The following is a 20,469-nucleotide window of genomic DNA, read 5'->3' as shown; positions in this document are numbered from 1 at the left end:
ATCTTCCTGTAAAGCAGAGCTCACTTGTTTGGCTGCCACTCTAAGCTCCTCCCTCACGAGTGTCCCCGTGCAGCTGAGAACTAGCTGCTGGTATTTACTGTACTACCGAGACCACTGGAGACTTTATAGCTGGTCCTCTGAGTCCTATCCGCCCTGCAGAGTAATGCGTCCTCACTAAAACATGATTAGCCCAGCTCTGTGTCGTGCACTTGAAGATGGTTGCCCCGACCTTATATCTGTACGCCGCTGCCATGATGTTATATTGCACAGAGGCAGGAAGGCTGCTGTGTGCGACTCTATTCCTCCTCTGGTGTGCTAGCTGTGGCCAGGGGGATGTGAAGAGGCATGATGGATGAGATACGTTGGAACAACTCTCCCATCCTTTTTATCCTTTGCTACTATCTCTGCCTCCTTGTCTCACGTGCACAGCCTCTTTTCCTTGTTGCGCCGTCGTTAGCTACTCCCCTTGTGCTGGAGCATGTGTTTCTGTGTCAGACTGAGCCGGGCAGCACTCGGGTCCAGGAGATACCCTTGTCAAAAACCTGGATATTAACAAATGAGGCCTAGGAGGCTGAGGTGTCACTGCTTTCTGTGAACCTCTTAGTTCTGCCTGAGCTCTTCGGCTAAAGCCTCAGCTCGTAAATGTAGAGGGTCTCACCGACTTACAGACATGCTCTATGAACCAGAGCAGAAAGGAACTCTTTATACGAGTCTAAAGGGTTTAGGTGCTGCCCTCATGCATGGCAGCCTATCCTGGGCCCATGTGTTTAACACTGGCGCTGAACAAAACCCAAAGGAGCTTCAGGCTGACGCTATAATTCTGTACTGACACCGTCAAAGACGTGCAAAGAGCAAGAGTCCAGATCATCTCTTCTGCGGCCCTCAGCCCCCGTTAAACATAAATGTTAGTAATAGTGAATTCATGTCTTTGCACAACCGTGAGCAGCTCCCTGACTGGTTTCTCCGCTGAGAAACAGCATCTCTTCAGCACCACTGACTGCAGCCAAGTCCAAAGTCTGCTTGAACGTCATGAGCCTGTGCAGTGCTGGCAGTCCAGGCTCTTATTGGAGGACATTTCAGGCGGGACGCTTCTGGTTGGTTGGAACCAAGCTACCCCAGTACCTACTTATTACTGTCCATTTGCATGACTGCTGGTATTCTGGTAAATATTCACACATCTCACCCCTGCAACGTTTAGCTGCTGGTGATAATTTACTATTGCACATAAGCACATACTGCTATAGGACAATATCATACAGATGTCAATGTGAAGGTTCATGATTCATGTGTGAGCCACACTGCGAGCGCCTAAAGCTGCTTCGTTGAAAATTGGCAACCTCACTCTAGGGTTGTCACGGTATGAAAATGTAACCTCACGGTTATTGTGACCAAAATTATCACGGTTTTCGGTATTATCGCGGTATTTTTTAAACGGTGTTGCATATGCTCAGAAAGCATTGATAGTCCTGTTCTACACAAACTGAAATAGTTCTGAAAAGGTTTAACAGTGTTTATTAAACCTAAAATAACACAAAGCCTTAGCAAAAGGGCAACTTTTCACAAGTAAAGGAACAAATAGCTTCTTTTTCTGGAACATGTTACAGTAGTCAGTGCAGGTTTAAATTATACAAATCCAAACATTCAAAACATAAACAATATGTAAACAAATCAAAGAAACACCACTTGTTTTCTCATATACTTGTTTTCTTCATTATCAAAATGAAAATCTAAAACTCCAGTCCACACTTGACTTGAGCACTGTACAAGTCAACCTTAAAAAACATGTATTTAAAATAAATATCCACTTTAAACAACTTACTAAAATAACTACTACACTATGTAATCAAATCCAAATGTTCAAGTATAAATGGCATTGAATAAGTAAACAAATCAATGACAAGGAACTAATTGTATATTTCTCTTCATCATCAACAAATAAGATGCTTCATGCAGCAACAGGGTGTCCGTGACACGGTTTAAATGCTGGCAGAGGACGCTGCGGCTGCAGGATATAGTGACTCGTTGCATTCTCCCTCAACCAAAAGTCCTCACGTCATGCATTTAAGCTAAAATGCTAATGTTAACTTACCTTGCACTGGCTGTAGAGACGTGGGTGATCGTCACGCAGATGTGCCATGAGATTCGAAGTGTTGCTGCCTTCTGCAGACACTTGTTTCCTGCACGTTCTGCAAACGGGATAGCCGTCTTCTATTAACTGTCCCTCAGCATTTTTCAGAAATCCCAAATATGCCCATACTTCCGATTTAGTCTTCTTTGAGGGCTGATGGATGTCCTGGGCGCTGCCATCTCCTCCTTCGGCCATTATTTCAGCTTCAAAGTTTTGGTGCCGTTGCAAACTAAAAAGTGTGCGCCGCGGGAACTTCAGCTGAAGCGACGGTGGCTGGTAAGGGTCACCGCGCTGAAACCGCGGACACGGTAAACCCACCGAGATAATATAGTTTTTTAAAAACTGGACGGTTATTTTTATTGTCAACTTTTTTTACCGGGGTTTACCGCTATACCGGTTACCGTGACAACCCTACCTCACTCGTCCATTTTTGTTCTTTTCTTACGTAATTTCAGTAAAAGCTGTTTTTTACCAGACGTGTTGCAGCCAGTATCTCTAGCTGTCATCAGAGGTCGCCGGTGTTCGTGGCGTCGCGTCCTTTAGCAACAAGTTGGCTCTCAATCCAAAGGTGATTTTTGCTTTTTCTAAACTGCTGCTGTTGCAGATTTAATAGCAGCGGCACGTGCAAATGTTACTTTAGTCATTTAACATAAACCAGCTAACGCAGCAGGAGGAAACGTGTAAATTTAACACTTCCTACCAAACTTGGTCAGTGGATTTCCTGGAAGTGCTGCTTTTAGCGGGGGTATGAAACCAGGACAGGATCCGTGTGAAACTCAACGGCGGTGTCGCGGTTTATAAAGTACTGTTTACGTGGACCGCTGTGAGATTTAGGAGCTGCTTTAAGATCCACTTTGGCAGCATTGGTTAGGGTTAGGGTTAGGACTCTAGCTTAAACCAGCGTTTAACACCACCTGATGCATCGTTTACAAAACATCAGCTAACAAATACTTACGTCCGTCTTATTTCTTAGTTTGATCGTAGTTCCAGCGCACCACCGGGAGGTTTATGATGAACTCGCCTGTGGCCAAAGGATTTAAATGTTGAGCGTTGCTCAAAACGTCTTCTTCTGTCACTTTAACTATCAGTGTGTGGTGCTAAATGTCAAATGATTATTTACTGTGTGAAGGTTGAATTGCACAGTTGTTAAGATTTTGGTACTTTCATTCATTCATTCTCAGCACTTCTTCATTCATTCATTAAAATGTGATTCTAAAGGATGAATTATTTGCCTGCAAAGAAAAAAACTAAGTAGAGATATACAATTTTCTGCTGAACGTAAACTCTTCTTTCATAACGAAGGCGTAGATGCTGCTGAGGGAGCATCATCAGCAGCCGTTTTTCCTTCAGCGTCTCAATAAGCAGCTTTATTTTGAGCCTCATGTGTGAAGCAGACCTTTTGCAGGCATGAAAAGCTAATTACATTGTGACTTTCCTTTTTCTCCCTGAGCTATTATTTCTCATTTAGTTGTGACTTTCCTTTGATGAGCAGGTGTGAAGAGTATTTTGCAAAGCTCGCTGAACTGATCCACAGTTTCCTTCTCTCTCTCTCTTTTGTTACAGGTGACTCATCTCCAGTCGGTAAGTCGGTCTCTTTCTGTTCGTCGCACCGCCATCCTCCATCCTTTCAGTCAGCCTCACCTCGCTGCCACAGTAACTGAGTACTGTTCTTTTAGCGTGGCTCCATTAGACGCTGCAGATGGATACTGGTGAACAGTTACACAAACTAATCATTTGTTTGTATTTCCACTTGCACACTAGCTGCAACCAAAACATGTCATTAGAACCAGCTTTGCCTTTTGAAGCAGGTTCTGAAATGGAATACTTCCAGTGTTATGCGTGTGTGTGGTTACTAGCTGCTCACACTGCTAAAGCCAGTATGCTGTTGAAAGACTGCTGTCAGTGATTCACTTGCAGGTCTTGTCAGCTTCATTGCAAATACCTTGTTGAGTGGCGTGGCAGCAGGTCTGTGTTTGGAGGGTTGAAATGATCTGTTGGGTTGCCGTGAGAGGTAGAGTGCTAGAACTGCTAGCCCTTCAGAATCATGATGTTTGTCCCTTATGGCCGTTAAAGGAGAGCTCATATCATTGGAAAAGGCTTTTATTTTTGTAAAAGGGTTAGGAACGATTAATATTTTGTGTGTTTCCACTAACTCTAGTTTTGACTCTTTCTGATCAAACACATAAGCCAACAGCTAACGTGGCTAACACCAACGGCGTTGACCTTCACACTGCCAGTCACAAATCAAACACCTATGCAGTCTGACAGTGCCTTCAAGTGGGCCAGTGTGTACTGGTATGCAGTAAAAGTACACCTCATCCTACTCTGACTTTTGTATAGCATACATGCATACCAGTACTTTTTCTGGCCATTTATCCGTGTAAATATCTAAAATGAGAAATACATCAGTAGGTTAGAGGGGTCTTTTCCCTGCTTGCAACCTAACTCTAACCCAAAATGAAAGTAAACACGGGCAGTAAGGTTTGCTTTTTGAACAAAACCAGCTGAGATGGCAGACTGGAGCGCCGCAGCGCTCCACGAGCCTCTCTGTTAGAGCTGGAGCTCAGATCACCAGAGACCGCACAGGGACCGATGGGGACAGACGCCTTTAGGAGCTGCTTGTTAAAGAAACACGTAACGATCACGGCTTCAATCGCAATAAAAGCAAATTATGTCCAAGATAAATGCAAGTCTGCGTCAGTGCAGAGACCGCCCCTTTATGCCGCCATCACCTAATCTTTTATAAAATTGCCACGATTGCACCACATTACCGCCACGGTCTGATCTTATAAACGACCTTTATCCTCCCCAGGGAGCCGCGGCGAATCCCGTTTAGCAAACGCTCTGGTCCTGTAACAACAGCTATAGACTGCTAGAGTTTCATCATCAGAAGCTACTGCAGCAGATCGGTGTAGGAGACTATTTTCTATCAGAAGCTACTGCAGGAGATCGGTGTAGGAGACTATTTTCTATCAGAAGCTACTGCAGGAGATCGGTGTAGGAGACTATTTTCTATCAGAAGCTACTGCAGGAGATCGGTGTAGGAGACTATTTTCTATCAGAAGCTACTGCAGGAGATCGGTGTAGGAGACTATTTTCTATCAGAAGCTACTGCAGGAGATTGGTGTAAGAGACTATTTTCTATCAGAAGCTACTGCAGGAGATCGGTGTAAGAGACTATTTTCTATCAGAAGCTACTGCAGGAGATCGGTGTAGGAGACTATTTTCTATCAGAAGCTACTGCAGGAGATCGGTGTAGGAGACTATTTTCTATCAGAAGCTACTGCAGGAGATCGGTGTAGGAGACTATTTTCTATCAGAAGCTACTGCAGGAGATCGGTGTAGGAGACTATTTTCTATCAGAAGCTACTGCAGGAGATCGGTGTAGGAGACTATTTTCTATCAGAAGCTACTGCAGGAGATTGGTGTAGGAGACTATTTTCTATCAGAAGCTACTGCAGGAGATCGGTGTAGGAGACTATTTTCTATCAGAAGCTACTGCAGGAGATCGGTGTAGGAGACTATTTTCATGTTCAGCCTGTATGAAACACAGAATTAATGACTAGCATCAGAAATAATGATTAAAACTGGTTTCAGTGTTCCACACCTTCAGATGTTTAACGTGGAAGCGGTTCAGTGTTTCTCCTAAAACGTTAACATTAGAGCATATTTACACCCGCTCCATTTTCCTCTGGGTTATTGTTTCTGTAGATGTCCCGTCCATGGTTGGCTGGTTGGTTTAATAATTGTCCCAACAGTTCTACATTTCAGCACATCTGATCTGTTAACTTTAGGTTTCATTCTCTATGAGCTATTTGTTCTGTTGTGTCAGATTTCACCAGGTAGCTTTCAACAGAGGGTCAAACTAGCGGTCATTGTGTGTTTTGGTTTTCCAGAGCTGGAGCCTCTGTTAAGGCTGAGATATGCTGACATGCCACAGTGTGCTAGTGTCAATCAGCACATTGTTTGGAGTCCGTGGGGGTGGAGGGGAGACGTAGAAGGAGCATCAGATGGGATAATGGGATGTATCGACACTTGACTCAAACAAAAGGAAAATGAGCGGAGTGGGGTGTGAAACTCTGGCTGATAGCACTTTGTGACTATTGCTTTAGTGATGTGTCAGTGTTATTGCCTGCCTCTTAATAATTAGCTTTGTCTTGCTCCAGTGCCCATTATGCATTTTAAACTTGCACCAGTAATCTACTGCACAGCACAACGTGTTGCATGTAATGAGAAAAAATGCCATTATTTCTGTGATGAGAAAAATGTTTTAAAGCAATTTTGTGGCGTTCATTTGGCCCCTAAGAGATCTGCGGCAGGATAATTCAAGCATGTCTCCTGATCCTTTCACATGAATAGCTGTTTGTGTGTCTGCTTGTCGAGGTTTGTCCACTGAGTGTTTGGCCCACAGATCTGATGCTGTCTGCATGCTAATGTGGTGGACTGTGTGACTGGTGGCCTTGAAACAAAGTGGAGGTTTGGTTAGGGACATTTCTGTCCTACAGCCGCTGTGGAGATGATGGGCAAATTTAAAATGCTGCATCAATTTCTTACCCTTCTGTGAGGATTCAGATAGCAGGAGGTAGGATAATTAAAATGTGATGGGGGGAAAGGGGAAATTGAGTTTCATCTTCATTAAAGCAGCAAGGCCAAAAGGAAGGAATGCCATCGATTTTGCTTTGGAGATAAAAGCTGTTTCAGCATCAGCTGGCAGAGGTATCATGACTGTTTTTTCTTCTGAGGAAAACTGTCTACAAATTCATATTCACTGTGTTAGTGCCCTACCAACAGTTTCCCTCCATCGTGTTATTCATGAGAAGTTCGTAATCAGCATGACTACACACTAGAAATCAGCACGTCTCATATGTGACGTCCCCACATAAGCTCCTCCCCCCCAGCGTAGCTGCTACTGACCACATGACCAGATCTATGGTGGTTCTGTCCTCCTGTGGGACGTTTGCTGAACTTCCGGCCCTTTTCCCTGTTTTCTCCGCGTCTGGTTCGATGACGTCACGTTGGTGAAGCACATTTGTAGTCCTGGACTTGTTTTCACACAAAACCTAAAATATCGTTCCCCGTTAGAAAATTAGCACGTTGTTGGTGTCAAAATGTGTTTTTAAAATTCACGGACGTCGTGTGTGAAATCCATGGCACGAAACAGGCAGAATTAGAAAATAATGTTTTCAGCCCCGTTGACCTGCATCTAGGGCTGCTCAATTAATCGAATTTTAATCACGATTACGATCTGAGTTTTGAACGATTATAAAAAACAAAACAAGCCGATTATTTGCTCCTCCCGCTTGCGCTGCCCTGAGTTGCAAATGAAGCGCTCCTCCACAGTGTTGCCAACTTAGCGACTTTGACGCTATTTCTAGCAGCTTTTCAGACCCCCTTCTTGACTTTTTAACTTAAAAGTACCTAGCGAACACCTCAGAAACATCTCTGGTAACCCTTAGCTACTTTCTGGATAACTGTCGTCGACATTTCCTGCAGGTTAGCTAAACACTCCGCCTGAGCTCCGGACCGTTCTTCAGGACATTAGGAAAGGGAATGATGCAGTGATGTGTCGGTCGCTAAAGACAGCTCTCGGAGCCGGCTTCTTGTTGGATTAACCAGAGTGAGTGACACACACACCGCACCTGCGGACTCCTGAGCCGCTAAAAACGGCTAAATGTGCGCGTGCAGCGTGCTAAACACACGTGCAGCTTGCCCGATTGTGTGAGACCAGGTTGGGGGGTAGGGGGTGCAGCTGTGGTTGGGACAATTATTACATTAACTGATGGACTTGTAAATAAATAATTTATAAATAAGGTAGAAATAAGTTCCTCACACTGATAAATAATAACTAATCTCTCTGAGGACACGGTGCTAGTGCACGCTCCTACAGCACCTTGACACGACTCAATAAATGTTATGCAACATTTTGTGAACATCAATTTATTTGCATTTATTTGTTATAAATGCCACTGTATAATTCTTGCTGTCAGTATTTGCAAGATATTGCTATTTGGGTCGGTACTGGTTAGACTTAAATGAGTTAAACCAAGGTCTATAGCCCTTGGGTCATAGACTATGAGCTATAAGTATATTGGTCTTTTTATACTGGGAATCAGGAGTTATTTTAGTGATCATCTTGTTTCTTATTTTTGTCCTGATTGTGCCCTGAGCAGTTTTATGACTGAATAAAAACAAATAAAATCATCATAAATTGAAAAATCGTCCTAAATAATCGTGATCTCAATTTCAGTCACAATAATCGTGATTATTATTTTTGCCGTAATCGAGCAGCCCTACCTGCATCCATTGTTTCATTCATCCGGTGGACCCGGGGTCCGGAAGTGACTCAGGCTCCCTACGTAGTTGTTGTTGTAAGACGTGTTTATTTGTTTTCATTTGATGTGACTTGATGTTTAAAACAGAATCACTAATTCAAGTTCTCTGTTGAAGTCGAACCCTAATGTGGAATAAATGACATGACTACTGTGCTTATAAGGCAACTTGAAGCGATTACAAAGATGCTGAAAAGCTTCATCTAGAGATCTAGGTAACGTGTTTGATGATGAGAGACCATCATCAGCAGTGACGTGATGTTTAAGCTGTGTCTCATTTATCCAGTGTCCTGTTGTCACCATCATCATAAGCAGTAGTGTGAAACCGGTCGGCTCGGCTGAACAAGTTGTAAAGATCAGCTTTGAAAAAGTGATGAGAACACATTATTATTATCCACAGCGACACAGCCGGTGTGTCTGCTGTTGCTGAGAAACACCTCAGCCCTGGAAGAGCACAGAAACGGCACAGCGACCGTAAAACTAAAGCCTGTGGCCACAGTCATGAACTGGAGTAAGGGTGGTGATGAGATAGCTACCTGAGATAATGACTACTCAGGGCTGCATGCCCTACCACGGGGAACCCGTGTAACTCACTACAATTAAATGGCCACTCATTTGCTCTGTTTGAGACACAGTTAATGTCGTTTCATGCTCTGCTGTGTTTTAACAGAATGCTGGCTTAAACTTTAGCCAGCAGGTGTGAGGGGCTCCATGGGAAAAGACTTGTCAGGAATGTTGCTCGGATTTGGGATAGTTGATGTAATGACTTAAATAATAAAGAGCACGTTGGGCTAATTTTGATGACGATGACTTTACTCATCTGTTTTGCTGTTGCTGAGTAGATTTTAGTTTTTGTTTGTTTGGCTTCTGCTCTTTTTCTTTGCTTCTTTTGTGAAGTGGTGAGGAGGATTTGTGCCTCACGATCCCAGACGTCGCATGTTTCCTTTCAGCACCTAGTGCAGGAGTAGGTAAACGTCCTTCTGTGTAATCGGTCCGTCTTGGTTTAACTTATTTTACCATCTGAAATATTTATGATCATTACTCGTTAGATTCCAGAAGTCTCCGTCAGGCCATTGAACCAAACCTAAAGCCATTTCTTTTTATGTTCATGCCATCATCTTGGAAAAAGTCCTAGATCCTCCAAAGTGAGTGTAGAGGTGTGATTGGTCATGGTGAGCTGAGGTATGTGAGCAGGAGTAAGAGATGGAGGACACATTGGTGCCAGCATGTGAAGATGAACTAGGCCTGCTTCCATTAGTCTCAACGTAATTGGCAAGACGGCGATGAGCGGGCCGTAGCTCCAATCCTCAAGTCAAAGGGAAGATGCCCGGACCACCAGCATTTACATCTGATCTCCTGAGCTCAAGAAATTTAAGTTAGTCTGTCCTTCTCATGCAGAGATTACATCACTTATTTGCTGAATTTAGTCATTTGCTGGAATTTACCAGAACCTCTTAAAGCCGTTTCTAAGCGGTGAAAGTTTTGTGATACAATCATAGCGTAGTTAATCTACATAACTAGAATTTAACGCTGTTGCTCTTCAGCTTTGTTACATTCTGAGAAAGATCAAACAAACTGGCAATGAAACTCATATAGTATATATATATATATATTTATATATATATATATATATATATATATATATATATATATATATATATATATATATATATATCCACGGATATTTATATAATCGATAGAAGTTCATACACCAACTGGCTTGTTCTATATGTAATCCAAAGATGAATATTTAATTTAAGAGATTTGAATTAATTACAAAAGTTTATGTATTAATTCAGAAGATCTAAAGAGATTTTTGCTCGTTCACTGACCAAATATACACTACTCTGTGTTTTACTCAAAGAAGAGTCAGGTTTAAAAAGTTAAGAATTTATTACTAACAATTCATGAATGTCAATTTATAAAAGCTTTGGTATAAAAACTTGATATTAAAGCAATCCGTGTCTGGATGAAACTAAACAGGAAGTGTGTGTGTTTGGATGTGTGAACGTAGGTCTCAGAAGATCTTAGAGAGAGAAAAACGTGTTCTGGGTGAAAGAATTTGGTTTGCAGTTGAGCTAAATTATTTCTTTAAAAAAAGCATTTGGACGCAATCTGTCGGAAGTGTCTACCTCACCCAGTTAGGAGACCCTCTTTTGGATCTGAGATGTCAGGAGGAGATGATGACCCCCAGCAGGAGGTGGGTAGAAGAACCGTAGTGCTACCAAGTCAGTCCTGAGATGTCTCCGGGTCACAACGACTGATGAAACTGGTTGCGTCTCAAAAATCAATAACTCTGAAGGAGTTTAGCGTCAGCTTGTGCTGCAGATGGCGTTTCTGTCGAAGTGATTCTATCGGCGTGACAGAAACGCTTTAGTAGAGGTTTCGAATGGCCAACTCGATCCTCTGGACTCTTGTCACCACGGAGAGAATTTGGTGAGCTCAAGAACTGAACTTGAACTGAGGAGTTAGGTTTTAAGAGACGGCCGGTAATCTGATTCTAACGAATTAGATTTTGACACGTTAGAGGGTGGGACTTAACAAACCTCGGAGCACGGCCTCTCAGAGACAGAAAGTTCTGGGTAGTCATGTGACAAAAGGTTATGTGAGTGCAAGGTTACCGTTTAACATGGAGACTATGTGTGAGGATGCAAATATACACTTGTCATGCATAAACATTACTGATTATCATAAATAATTATTAACCACAGAATAATAATTCATTTCAGTAATTAAATACATTTATAATGAACCTTTGGTGATTTAACAGTAAAAGAGTTTATTATAAATGATTCTTCTGCAGCGTGATAAAGTCCTGGTCTTGCTGTGGAGGCAAAGGAAGTCGAGATATGGTTAGGCCGTTCAGATTAAAGATGGATTACAGCAGACTTCACGTCTCCTGTGATGGATAATCTGTAGATAGAAGTGCAGCCAGGACAGCTTGACCCAGCTGAGGAAGTTTGACCTTTGGGTCACCAATGAGGCCATTCATGTCGCTACACAATTATAGACATTAGTTAATGCATATTTTCTAATTTAACGTCAGAATGCTGTTAAAATAACTTCTCACTCCACAACCTGTTATCCTGTGAGATGAAGCAGCATCTAATAAAAATCAAGTATTTATTAGAGTAAAACTGGTGAGGAGCTGAAAACAAAAGTAGACATGAATGGGACTCAGCTTAGCAACGTTCCTGAGATGGAAGAAGGAAGAGCCAACAAGAGAACTGACATGAGAATCCAGGGTGAGAGCTGGGTCAAAGGTCACGCCAAGATTCCTGACAGAAGGTTTGGTGTGGGAAGCAAGCTGACCAAGAGAGTCTCTGACTTTGGGAACCAGCTTGTCTGGGGCACAGATGAGGATCTCAGTCTGATCTTCATTCAGCTGAAGAAAGCTCCCACCATCCAGGTTTTGATAGAGTCTAAGCAGGTGTGTAACAGCTGCAGCTTAGACATCTCATGGGGCTTAAAGGAGCTGTACAGTTGGATGTCATGTGGAATGGTCGGAGATCGCATTAATAAAAGAGCTCAGCATGTCCTGGAGAGGGAGCAGATGAAGGAAAAACAATAGAAGCCCCAGCACGGAACCTTGTGGGACACCATGGGTAAGGGAGGTGGTGGAGAACTGAGACCTGGAGATGGCCACAGAAAAGGAGCGCTCAGAGAGATAAGAGGAGAACCACTCCAGAGCAGATCCTGATAGGCCTACCCAGTCTCTCAGCCTCTCCAGTAGCAGGTGATGGTCAACAGTGTCAAAGGCTGCAGTCAGGTCCAGCAGGACCAGAACCAGAACCCTGCATCACTGTGAGTCAGAAGGTCATTAGAGACCCTAAGAAGAGCTGTTTCAGTAGAATGAGCTCTACGAAAACCTGACTGGAAGCTATCATAGATGTTATGTTCATCAAGAGCAGCTGTGAGTTGTTTAGCCACAACCTTTTCCAAGATCTTGGAGGTGAACGGAAGTTTAGAAGCAGGATGAGGTGGGTGCACTTTGACAGTTTGGTCGGAAGTCAAGCACAGCCATTCTGAACCACCTGTAAATGCTTAAGAGAGGGTTTGCTCAGACACGTGAAGCGCGAGCTTCAGCAGCATTTTTAAACAAGAGGGTAAGATGTGGAGGGGGCATGCAGGGGTTTTCATAGAGCTGACTCGTCCAGGTAGCTCAGGCAAAGAAACAGGAGCAAAGCCATGTAGGACGATGGGCCGGGTTGGAATCGGAACAGGCAGAGATGAAGTCGAAGGGGAGTTTCTAGATCGATTGTGTATAAAGTCAATACTTTATCCACAGAGAAAGGCAGGACGTGACTCCACAGATCCTCTTTACCTCGTTGGGCAGCAAAACAAACCTGTTCTCAGACAATAAACAGCAGCAAAAGCAAAGTGTTTACTGCAAGTTAGAAACAGCAGGCTAAAGCTGATAGAAGTCAGCTGCTAGAGTACCTGGTACATCAGAATGAGTTTTCAGTGATCAGAACAACAGCTATTCTATAAATGACAGATTGTTAAAAAACATTTCATTGTCCACATTCATCATTTTAGAATAAACCAACATTGGAATACTGTTCACAAACGTGCTCCCGCACCACAATGTTACGTAGAAAAACTGGAAAAAAATGAGCCCCTCCCTCTTTGATAAGTCACATTTTCTTTTGGTTTGATCCAAGAATTAATGCAGCGTTAACTGTGCCTCTTAACGTATGGCTGTGTCTGTGTTTTCTGCTTGGTGACATTAAAACAGGCCCACACAGTCATGATGATGGGTCATCCATCACAGTGACAGACACCGAGCTTCTGGCACCAGCAGCTGCTTTACAAACACTAGTTTGCAGCTTCTCTGTCTTGCATAACCTTTGCTGCAAGAGTGCTTTCAGATATTATACGACTGCAGAAACATCTGAATCAATCTGTCTAAAAGATGGTTAAAAACACGTTAAAGATTTGCCTTTTTTTACAGAAATGAAAAACAAAACCTGTTCTTACCACATGCCAAGAAGAGAGTTTGGAAAAGCTCTAGATCTGACATTAGGAAGCAAAAGCTTTCAGGAATGAGTAAAGGTTTGGTTTGTCATTTTCTCAGCGCTACAATGCTAAATGCTAAATGGCATGGTGCTTGTGCGAGACTGTTTCACCACACATTTACATTTTACAGTCCCCTGAGGGCTGGTGGCAGCTGAGCCTCAGCAGAGGAAAAAGAACAACCTGCTGCCTTCATAAAACGAGAAACGCCAGAAAATTCCGATCCATTCTCTCTTTTACACGAGAACTCCCAAGGCAGTCATTTGGATCTTTTCAAATTTAGATGTGTAATTACTTTAGTTAGACAGATGTCGCGTCTCATCTCCTGGATTCCTGACTTCCTATTTACGTGTGACTTTATTTCCATGTTCCATAAAATAATGCATCACAAAGGAAATATGGCTGTTATTATTTTCCTCTGCCACAAACCGTCACTTCGACTGCTCGATTAATTACTTGCAGCACTTTTTACTTGACAGTGTCGCCGTTACTAAGCAACCAGCTTTCCAGCGTGCAGATTTACTCTGGTCATATTTGGAAGAGTTGCTACTAAAAGTGTTTAGGAAGGACATTCTCAGTGAAACAGGCATCAGGAATGATGCTGGGAGAGAAAAGCTGATGAAACCTGGCCAGTGGGAAGCTCGTAGAGGACCCTCCTCCCACCCAGCAAACAATACACAAACTTTGTTTCAGGCTTTGAATTACAATTAGATATCATGTTATTTAAAACTTAGAGTGCACCAGAACCGTTTTGCTCATCGCCAGCCTCGCTCTCCAGGATGCCAGCCGTCAGACCGAGCTGCTAGAGGGAGAACTGGTCGTGTTAGTAGTGTTAATGAATGTCAGACACTGTTACAGGTTCTAATGATCAGTGAAAAGAGAGCATGCTCTACCTTCAGCACTGAGCAGGGAGGACAGAAACACCTGGCACAAAGAGAGGGAGGGCTGTTTCAGGGCCTACTGCTGGGTCTGGTGCTATGATGGAGAAGAACGTGTTTTGTGAATCATGTGCAATAAATACATTACATACATAAAAAATCTTTGTGAATCTTCTGGATCTGCACTCAGATTGTTCCCGTTACCCTGAACCTTTGTCCAACACCTGGTATCTGTCTGAGCAATCAGATAAAAACATGCTTTGTTGCAGATTATTATTATTATTTATGATTATTATTTATTTATGAATAACTCAGACTTTCAAAGGCTCATAAGTTCAAGGGATGAGCAAGTTTAACCCACACATAACACGTTTATGTTCATTAGTTATTAACTGTTTGTAAATATTCCTGTTTTTAATCACATCTAAAATAAACACAGAATATAGCAAAATCTATATTTTACTGCCATTATGATGATTTTCAAAGAGAAATTACATGAAAACATTTTAAATGTAACTAATTAAATGTAATTTGTATTAATGTATGTACTTAAAACATTAAGTATTGAAATGTTCTTTTGGGATTTACACAGAATAAATAATCACACCCTGAGTTTCAAACACATCCTGGTAAGTCTGTCGCTCGCAGCGATAACTGCTGTGTGGCTTCCAGACCGCGGTCGGCAGGAGCCCCCACCCCACCGGATCGATCAGGAACCTGAATGGAGCAATGACGCCCATAAATCAAGCTGTCAGGATATGAAATAGCACACACACACACACGCACACACACGCACACACACACACACACACACACACACACACACACACACACACAGTTTTAAACTCATCACCATCCATGTAGGCTATACATAAGTAATATGTGCACTTTGAAGTTAAATGATCATTGTGAGCAGGACACCTAAAATCACCAGTATTAAGTGAATATTTGCACACACACACAATCAAGTTGTTTTTGCACACTCCAGGCTATTTATTTATAGTGGGGAAGACATCCACAGGAAGTAATTTACACATATTTTAAAACACAACTGGGTTGTCTTAGCCTGGCAACGCTCCATTGGCGGCTGTGGGTCCTGGGGCGGGTTCTACCGTTTAAGCCATAGCCACCGCCCCCCCCAAACTGCAAAATAAAACTATGGAAACGCTACGTAGACGACATACTGGAAATCATACCAAAAGGTCAAACAGAAACACTAACACAACATTTAAACAACATTGACGACACGGGCAACATAAAGTTCACTTATGAGTCAGAAACAGAAGGCAGCATAGCATTTATGGATATGAAAATCACCAGGCAGACCGACGGGACCCTAAACATAAACACATACAGGAAACCAACACACACAGACCAGTATCTATTATGGACATCAGAACACCCCACCATACACAACATGTCAGTAATCAGAACATTATATCACCGAGCAAACATGGTAACAGAAGAGAGAGACCGTAAACAAGAGGACAAACACATACAACACGCTTTAAAGACCTGCGCATACCCAACATGGGCAGTAAACAAAGGAAAACAACAAACAACAACAGAAAGAAAAGAACAACCCAAAAAAGAACCAGAAACCCAGAAAGACAAGAACCAAAACCAGTGATAACCCTACCATACATCAGAGGCATAACAGAAAAAATAAGAGCAACAATGAAAAAACACAACATAAACACACCAACAAAACCATACACAACAGTTAGAAACAGACCAGTACACCCAAAAGACAAGATATCAGCTGGACTTAAATGTGGAGTCATCTACGAAATCCCATGTAAACTCTGCAATAAAACATACGTAGGAGAAACCGGACGCCAACTCAACACACGAACAATAGAACACAGAAAGGAGTGCGAGAAAGAGGCAAATCGTAAACACACAAGAGCAGCAAACCAAGAAGCAGAAAGCACAATAAAGAAGTCAGCCGTAACAGATCACTGCACAAGAGAAAACCATGTAATGGACTGGGACAACACAAGGAACATAAACACCGAACACCAGAAACACAAAAGATGGATATAAGAAGCTATCGAGATAAGGAGACGTGGATGTGGGACCATGAACAGGGACGACGGAGTTTACACGCTGGACCACGCATGGGACTGCATCGTCGGAGAGGGGAGAGCGGGCAGTAGAGGGCGACAACGTCCTCTGCTGCCCGCAGATAAACGGAGAAGGAAGTGACGCCACCATCAGCGTCAGCCTGAGGAAGCCGGCAGCCGTCGGCGAAACTGTAGCTACAAACAGGTAAACAAAACTGTTTCTGTGTTTAAAAAGAACGAAAGCATGGATTCTACCGTTGTCTTTCACACGATCTGAGGTCGTCATCTGTGCCCCAGTGAACAGCAAAACACCTCACAAACGCCTTTAGGGCTGTAATCAGACTCCAGGTTTGTAAATGAGTAAGTTAGTCATTTTGACTGCACATATGCAGAAAGTAAAATAAAATAAAAATACTATAACTTTTGGAGTCAACAGAATTCAAAATGGCCACCAAAGAAAATCAAACTTAGCCTACATGAAATTGATCATTTTACAAAAACAGAAGAAGCTCCATGTGCTAACAGATTCTGTGAGATCTCATGGGTTCGGGTTAGGTCAGTAGTCCTCAATAAATGCTGGCAGTAGACAGGTGCAGGCTACCTGAGTTCCTTGAAAAATGCTTTAGCTGTTTTTAGTGATGTCCAGTATTATTGGTCTGTCATCGTTTTGGCCAATGTTGGCATTAAAATGTAATATCGGAAAGTATTGGTAGCAGTTTTTACTTTTTTAATGATATAAAGTTTACACGCCATGCACATACATACACCAACATCTTCTCTCAATATGTCCTAATGTCTGAGGTTTAGTTTAGGAGATATTTTAGTTTTGGGGGCACAAGATGTGACAAAGTAGACATTTGTCCTGTTGTCGTGAGCATTTGCTGTCCTTGCCACATGTAGCTATGTGAGCTGGACAGCTAGCAAACGGTGTTAGCACTGCTGGAGACAGAGTAAACGTGGGATTTTCCCCTGTTAATATCTCAAACAGCAGTAGGTGTCATCTTCTAATGACACGTTCAAGCATTCATGATAGGAGAAATGTAATGTTAGCACGCTGAGAAGATTAATTCTTATATTGTTATGAGGGTGGCACAGCATATGATGGTAAAGGTTTATATTGTTTTTGGAAGTTAAGAATTAAACGATATTGGTATGTAAAAAGCCCGTATCAAGCATCCGTTTTTGTTTTTTCACGTGCACTTCCACTGTTACGCGTCCATGCAAATACAATTCCAGAGGAACTTTAGTTTCTGGTTCAGACGAGTAGGAGGTTCTCCGTGTAAACCAATCATTTGTCTTTCATCAGTTGGTTGGTGCGTACGGTTCGTTCTGATGGGTGTTGGTCTGGGTGTGGACGAGTAGAGAGAGGTGGAGACTACAGTCTGTAGAGGATTCTCTCTGGCCCTGCCGCTCACATGCCTCCATCTACAAGGCTAGGATTTCCTGAGCTATTTCAGTTATGCTGCTAGAGGCTTAGACTGCTGGGACATACTTTCCTTATTCTGCTACTTTCACTACTCTCCAGTTGCATGATTTCCAGTTTTTTCAGTGGTAAACTTTGTAGTCTCTGTGTGTTTTTAGTCTGGGAAGAAGCTACGCTGGCATTCTGCTGAGTCATGATAGCCTGCTGAAGAGGTCATGGACTGGCACACTGCTGCCAACCACAGAACGTTCTCCCTCTCCTGGCTTAAACTCTTTAACATCTTTTTAAACATAGAATGTGCTACTACCAGTTCATCTGTTGACTAAATTATAGATTCAGATTTTTTTGTTAAGAAATAGAATCTCTGTTAAGAAGCTGCAGTATATGCAGCCATAGAAGCAATACTTGTGTGTGTGTGGGTGTGTGCATGCACGCTCCTCACAGCAGCGAGAGACAGAGAAAAACGGCTTCGGTCAGAGGCTCATTAACTCCACAGCATCGAGAATGAGAATGATGCAAGGAGCCCCTGAGGGCGGATTCTATCTGCCAATCGCGTGTGTGTGTGTGTGTGTGTGTGTGTGTGTGTGTGTGTGTGTGTGTGTGTGTGTGTGTGTGTGTGTGTGTGTGTGTCGTGGAGGATGGCTGCTTATACTGAGCCAGGATTCTCTGGAGGTTTCTGCCTGTTAAAAGGGAGTTTTCCTCTCCACTGTCACTACATGCTTGCTTAGTATGAGTGTTACTGTAAAGCTCAGCGGCCTAGTGGTAGAGTGTCCGCCCTGAGACTGGGAGATCAGGGTTCAATTCCTGGTCAGGTCATACCAAAGCCTTAAAAATAAAATGGGACCCAACGCCTCCCTGCTTGACACTCAGCATGACGGGGTTGGATCGGGGGTTAAACCACCGAATGGTTCCCGAGCGCGGCTGTGTCTGCAGCTCACCGCTCCCCAGGGCATGGGTCAAATGCGGAGAACAACACATCAGTGAGTGTGACAACTGATGGGACTTTAACTTTAAGTCTCAGTGACTGAGTGCAATCCGCTGGGCTCCTGAATGAAACTGGTGACATAATTAACCGTCAGTCGTGTCCTCTTCTTGTCACATCAAAACACACAGCAGGCTCAAAAGAGGCTGCACTGCATGTTTGGTGCTGCCTCACTAGCCTTCAAGAGAAAGATCTCTGCAGCTGTTGGTAGAAGACTGAACCCAGTTGGATGTGTACCGCAGCACTGCATTCCTGCTCCCCTCTAACCGGTGGTGCTGGCTCAGGCTTGTCTGGCCCGGGTTTATTTTGTCCAGCTTTAAGACTTTAAAGTTTACATGACGACATAATAGGTCGATTCAAAGTTTGTGTCATTGTCTTTCTTTGCAAGCATGAACTTTTTTTATAGTCATATGTGTGCTTTGTCATTGAATTAAATGTATTACACTTCACCAGAATGGCCAAAAGTAACGGAAATGTTTTTGTCTGTGTTTTTATTTTGACTTCTGAAAGGACCAACACCACAGTACCGGGTGTAAAAATGACCAACATAACTATTTTACCCTGACTGCTGTGGGAAAGTGAAATCTGTATTTTACATCAATAATCTAATATGTGATGTTTGCATGAAACACCTTCATCTTCACCCCAGCCGCTTTCAGGCTTCTGCTCATTAGCGCCAGGTTTAGGTGAAGGTTAATTCTAGCACAGTCAACATATACATGGGGTGCTTTATTTACATTGTCACGTGGAAGCGTAGCCGACAGGGAAACAGAAACGATATTTCAATTAAAACGTCTGCATGTGGTGAACAGCCTGAGGAAAGTCGGCACTAGCTTGTGGTTGTGAGGTTCCCAGATCTCGATGTGTAACTCATTTAGTTGTTCACACCTCAGAAAATAGTTTTCAGTGTGACAGATGAAGAATTTGCTTGCAAAGTATAATCCATCTTTCTGAGAACATCTTCATCGACATCACGGTGCCATAAGGATCTGCGCTGTGTGGTTGTGTGTGTGTGTGTGTGTGTGTGTGTGTGTGTGTGTGTGTGTGTGTGTGTGTGTGTGTGTGTGTGTGTGTGTGTGTGTGTGTGTGTGTGTGTGTGTGTGTGTGTGTTGGATGTGGATGATCCCAGAGTCCTGGCCTTGAATACATATAGCATCCTTCTGAAGTCCCAAGCTGGGGATTTCACATCTCGGGAGCTTGAATTAAAGTGGATTTGAGAGAGAGATGAGAGTTTGGAGGAGAGCGAGGTTTATAACTCTGACTGCCATGCCCACCACTCATAATGAGACGCATTACAGAGCTGATGTTGTAAGATTAGAGTGACTTAAGAGACATGAGCAGCCTTGCAGATCAGAAAAGAGAGATGGGGAGGCAAAGAGAGCTGGAGGGACGCAGAGAAGGGGCAGAAACCGGGAATGTTAGTGATGGAAAGAAGAGACGCTCAAATGGAAAAAGAAAGAAAAAAAGAGTTAAAAAAATGATCGTGGATGGTGGCACTGGGGGGGGGGGGGGCAACATTTGAGTAGAGAGAAGGGACAATAACACCAGCTGAGGTAATATCTATATTCCTATCAGACAACAGAAGAGAAGCTCTCAGTTATTAAAGCGTTGACAGCCTATGACAGCAATATCGCTCCGCTTTACTGC

At 43.0% G+C, this 20,469-nt stretch overlaps 1 protein-coding gene across 7 annotated transcripts in view; it reads left to right on the top strand.

The window, feature by feature from the left end:
* nrxn2b (neurexin 2b) overlaps positions 1-20,469 on the top strand; it is a 970,727-nt gene that overhangs the window by 226,899 nt on the left and 723,359 nt on the right. For 6 of the 7 annotated variants that reach the window (XM_070544340.1, XM_070544338.1, XM_070544339.1 and 3 more), the window contains one exon: positions 3,692-3,709. The exons of the other annotated variant lie outside the window; for it this stretch is intronic. In XM_070544340.1, coding sequence (XP_070400441.1) covers positions 3,692-3,709 — 18 coding nt within the window. The remainder of the gene's footprint in view (positions 1-3,691; positions 3,710-20,469) is intronic. 7 annotated transcript variants of the gene reach the window in all.

This window comes from Nothobranchius furzeri, chromosome 14 (genome assembly GCF_043380555.1).
Source record: "Nothobranchius furzeri strain GRZ-AD chromosome 14, NfurGRZ-RIMD1, whole genome shotgun sequence".
In the NCBI taxonomy this organism is placed as follows: domain Eukaryota; kingdom Metazoa; phylum Chordata; class Actinopteri; order Cyprinodontiformes; family Nothobranchiidae; genus Nothobranchius; species Nothobranchius furzeri.
Note: the sequence above shows the minus strand (reverse complement) of the source record. Positions and strands in the feature narration are given on the sequence as shown.